This window comes from Vicia villosa, unplaced genomic scaffold, assembly GCF_029867415.1.
Source record: "Vicia villosa cultivar HV-30 ecotype Madison, WI unplaced genomic scaffold, Vvil1.0 ctg.004122F_1_1, whole genome shotgun sequence".
In the NCBI taxonomy this organism is placed as follows: Eukaryota; Viridiplantae; Streptophyta; class Magnoliopsida; order Fabales; family Fabaceae; genus Vicia; species Vicia villosa.
This window is the reverse complement of record NW_026706377.1, coordinates 7136-12322: the sequence shown is the minus strand read 5'-3', so window position 1 is coordinate 12322 and position 5187 is coordinate 7136. Positions and strand designations below refer to the sequence as shown.

Here is a 5187-nt window from a genome sequence, read left to right as displayed (position 1 = left end):
CCCATGATGACAAACTGTCACCGTCTTCTTGAGTATACAGACTAAGAATAGTCACTCAAGGAACAATCAATAAAAATTAATTATCAGTTGTGTTTACAAGATTGCTTTTTAAAAGAAGATTACATAAAAGATTTAAGTACAAACAACACAAAAGTGTTTAGCAAGATATGAGCAACAACTCCTTACTTTTTTTACAAGATTCTAAAAAGATGTAAATGATAAAAAGTTGAGTTGCATCTTGTAGTAATTTTCTTCTCTTCTTTCTTTGTCCTCTTCAGCTTCAGCTTCTTAATGTTGCAATAGCTTTTGCTTTGCTTTGATTGAGTTTCGGCTTCTTCGCATTTGTAGTAGCATTGCAGCTTTAGCGTTTGCGACGAACAACATCTTTGGCTTTGGCATTTGCAACTAGCAGCATCTTTGGCTCTTGTAGTAGCAATATGCAGCTTTGGATATTTGGCTTACAGCAGCTTTGGTTGTTCACCTTCCAGCAGCTTTTCATCTGAAGTCTTGATCTTCATTTATAGTCTTTAGAGAAAGAGACATTGTGAGGATAGAAGAGTATTTTCTAAAATCTAACGGTTAGTTTCTAACGGATAGAAGTGTAGATGTTGGATATTGGAACACATTACTTCCTTAGCATGTAGCTTGCAGCTTTGACGTGATGGCGTGGAAGAAAGCTTTTGAATAGTACAAACGTCTTGATATTTTCTATTTGTTGAGCAGACCATTGTACTGAATCTTCTTGAGAAAGTTTCTTGATCTTGTTTTTATGATGTACTTCTGATTCTGAAGTAGTAAGCTTGGAAGAGGTCACTTTCTTTTCTTTGTTCTTCTGGTGATGTATCTGATGAGTAGTTCAGAAACTACTTTGTTATGACAGCATGAGAACATCATAATCAATAGGAACATAACTTTGTCTTTTAGAAATAATGACAACAACCTTTCTGAAATGCGATGCAGGACTTCCTAGATCCAATATGTATCTGAAGAGATACGTGATTTGAGGTGATAACACACAAACAATACAACTAATTTGAGAAAAGAACAATATCTTCAGATAATAGTGCAACAACATATTTAAGAAACACGTCTTGATATCTAAACAGAGTCAAAACAACTAAGTTGTATTTCTAATCTGTATCATTTGATCTTGACCATGTCTTCAGAATAACGAACAATAGCTCTTTTGACGAACATATTTTGACACCTGATCTTAGAAGCAGAAACTTGTATCTGACGTAGACTTTGTTCTGATCTGAAGCAACAACTTCTTATTGACCTATTTCTTCTTGAGACACTTGAGCATGCTGAAGTAGTAGCTTGTTGTGAATTACACATGAGATCCCCTTCTTATGGATTGTTCTTTCATTCATCATTCATACTTCAGCTCAAACACTTCAGTGACTTCGATTGAACCACTTGCACAAAAACAAGATGTTCAGTCATTGTGTCTTTCTAGGCGACTCTATCATTTCATGGAAGTCAAAGAAATAAATTTCAATCTCAAGATCATCATCAGAAGCTGAGTACGTGACTTTAGCTTCTACTATATGCAAGCTTCAGTGGTTGGGTTATTAGTTTCAGAATATAAATATTGCAAATCTTTCACATATAGTTTTATATTGTGATAGTCAATCCGGTCACATTATAACCATTGCTACATTTCATGAACGGACCAAACACATTCAAATAGATTGTCACGTGGTCAGAAAAAAATTAAATGCTAAGTTATTCCAATTGATATCTATGCCAAACTCAGAACATTTGGCCGACGTTCTCAGAAAGCCATTGAACTCTCAACCTTTCAGTCTTCTTCTGTCCAAGTTAGAAATCTAAGTTAACTACTCTCCAATTTGAGGGAGGAGGATATTAATGTATAGCTTTATTGTAATCATAATTGTTCTAGTATGTTATGACAAATATTTTGTTGTTTTAACTTGTGCCACAATTACCAGATCTTGCATGCCGTGTATGTCAAGGCTTTTCTGTTGTATATAAGTCTGTCATATGATAACAAGAAAGCAAGTTCAATATTATTCAGTTTATTTATGTATGCTAAAGAATACAAGTCGACAAACGCTTAGCAATTTATTTGCACAACATGGTTTGGTTTCAAATTAAAGTTTTGATATTATTTTCACATTCAAGTTTTTGATGTTTTCTTTAGCATAAAATTTTGTAGAGTCCACAAATAGGAATAGCATAATAATGAGACTCAATTTCAGTTTGCTGAGGCTTGATAACCTCTATAGTCTATGCCAAGCAATATAAGAAATACTTTAACTGCGTGCGCAATAGTCACAATCAGCGTTCTTTCGCTTAAGCATCCAAGAACCCTTTTTGCCCAGTGGATTTGTGGGGCACACAACACGTCGTCGTTTTACTCTTCCCAAACAACATCAAAAACCTTTCCCCGCCAAAAACTCAATCATTTCACAACCGCGTAAATCACGCTTAAAATCAAACACTCCTTTTCCCACGTGGCACTCTTTCATTGGCCGTCACTCGACAATCGTAACCACCATCCAACCACCGTAAAGCGCACACTCAACACCTCAAAAAAGCGTTCCCTTTTCCTCTCTTTTCTTTCCCTGTTTCACTCACTGAGTACCAACTCAATCCCTTTTTGCCACCGAGTGGTAACTCGGTCCCGCGACACAATCATCACGTCCCTCAGTACTGCATAAAATCTCCCAATGAATCTTTCCCGAGACTCCAAACTTCAATCCGCCTTTCGATGCTTCTCTGAAATTCTCATTTCCGTTTGTACTAATTTCCTTTTCTTTCTATGGAAACTCGCGAAACCGCCGCAAAATCGGGCGAAAATCCGATCAACGGAATTAGGAAAGTGAATTTACGAGCTGAGATTGATACATCGCCACCGTTCGAGTCAGTCAAGGAGGCCGTCACCCGCTTCGGCGGAAGCGGGCCATGGTTACCTCTTTACAGACTCGGAGAAGCTTTTGTATGTTTTTCGCTCCTAATTTTCTAATTTTCTCATTTTATTTATAAATAATAATGTACTTGATTGTCATTTGCAGAACAACTTTGAAGATTTTGATTTAAAGAAAGTGGAGGAACAAGCTGCGGAGTTGGAGAAAGACTTAATTGTGAAAGAACTCGAAACACTTGATGTGCTCGAAGAGCTCGGCGCGACGAAAAGGATTGTGGAGGATTTAAAGCAGCAGCTACAAAAAGAGGCATTGAAATTGTCCGGGACTCCGGATTTGCATTCTTATGAACATGTTGGAGCTCCAGTTGTTAAGGAGATGAATAAGGAAAGTAATGGGAATAGAGTCAACAATGAAGAGCAGATATTGCAATCACCTGATATGATTTTAATGGAACTGAAACAAGCCAAGGTGAACCTTGGTAATACTATGAATGAGCTTGAGGCGATACAATCGTCGGTTGAGTCTTTGAATAAGAAGATGAAGAAAGAGAAAGCTTATCTGGAGAGGACGAGAGAAAAGCTAGCGTTGAAGTTTGCAGCTATTTCTGCTCAGGAGAAGGCCCAAGAGGAAGCGAGATTGAGTCCACCACCATCGTCTCGTGTGGAATTCACTTTCGATGTTCCTGCAAATATGAGGGATTTTGTTTGTGATTCGGAGCAGAACAATGGAATGGTTGAAACAAGAAGATCTGAAGTTTCAAAGCCGTTGTCGTTGTATGAAGAACATGGGTTTAGTGTTAAAAACGCGGAGATGAGGTGGCTTGCAGCCAAGAAGATGGAAGAAGCTGCAAAGGCAGCAGAAGCTATTGCTCTTGCTGAAATCAAGGCTCTATCTGGTGCTGATAGATCGTATGAATTTGCTCTACCAGAGCCTCGGAAGGTCACTTTTTCTTTGGCTGAAAACTCTCCTCTAAATCCCGGGACTATGATGATACCTGAGGAGTTTAACTTGAAGAAGATAATAGATTCGAAGTTTCAAATGGATGAAACAAATATTTCCAAACTGACTATTCTGAAAAAGCTGGAGGAGGCATCTGAAGAAATTCTACACAGCAAACAAGTCTTAAATGATGCTTTAAACAGAATTGAAATTGCAAACAGAAAGCAACATGCTGCTAAGGAAGCTCTTCGAAAATGGATACCCGAGGTTGATCTAAAGGAGAAACCAGTTTATAACTCTTTTAATTTCAACAAGTTTAATCAAGCTGGAATTCGTCACGATTCTTCTCTACCAGATGGAACCAGGTCAACAATAGCAAACAATACTCCAAAGCGTGTTTCGAGGCCAACAACTTCAATGAGAGATGTGCTTAGCAGAAAGCAAGTTCCTGAAGGATATGCTGCAAGGAAGGAAATGGAAGAGCATACTGAAAGACGGAAGGTAGCATTGAGTCAAATGCTTCAAGCATTGAGGGAAGATCTAACTCTTTCGCCAGAACCTGAGAAAGATCATCGGAGTGATCAAAAGCAGTCCGCGACACCAAGGAAGAAGTTTGGATTCATCCATATATCACTCCCTATGTCCAGGACAAGTAAGAAAAGGACGTGAAACTTCATTCTGAGTTACTGTTACCAGGCCATTCATGATTCGTTATTGGTTCTTGTGTTTGATTTCCTGTTATTTATGTAGAATAAAGTTTGTGTGGGTGTCTAATTTTGTTAAATATGTTGTGTTTGAGGCTTTGAGTGAAGGTGTATATTCTGAAACTAGCTTTGGTGGGAGCTAGTAGATTATGTTTTTCTCATTGGATGCATTATGGGTCTGATTGTAAGTTTATTAAGTATAATGATCATGTGGATGCCTTGTTGTACTTGTGTACCTATATAAATAAATTTATATTTGTTAATCTATATATACATTTTTGGAAACCTTAAACCTTCAAGATTCAATTCAATCCATAAAACAATATGATATGTATCTGAAGAAGCAATATATTATAAAAGCAAAAGCACAAGAAATCCTCCAAAACAGTGAACAACCAACTGATGCAAACAGATTCTGAACCTATTTTTTTTGACAGAAATCACAAGAATAACCTAATAAAAACAGGAGCGGAATAAATCCTGCACTAAGCTGACTTGTAATCAATGGTCTGAAATACTGAGACGCGGCCTAAGATGCGAAAACCATTGAGCAATTTTCTCTTCGGTTCTGCTTGATTTGAGATGGAGCCATTTCTAGGAAAGAATTTCGCCTCTTCAACCATTTTTTCAATGATGATTTCATTGTTTTG

At 37.5% G+C, this 5187-nt stretch overlaps 1 protein-coding gene across 1 annotated transcript; it reads left to right on the top strand.

Moving 5' to 3' along the window:
- Window positions 1-2357: 2357 nt before the first annotated feature.
- LOC131641812 (WEB family protein At2g40480-like) lies at window positions 2358-4764 on the top strand. Its single transcript, XM_058912117.1, has 2 exons — window positions 2358-2965; window positions 3042-4764. The coding sequence occupies exons 1-2, from the start codon at window positions 2789-2791 to the stop codon at window positions 4500-4502; spliced, it is 1638 nt and encodes a 545-aa protein (XP_058768100.1). The 5' UTR covers window positions 2358-2788; the 3' UTR covers window positions 4503-4764.
- The last annotated feature ends 423 nt before the right edge of the window (window positions 4765-5187 follow it).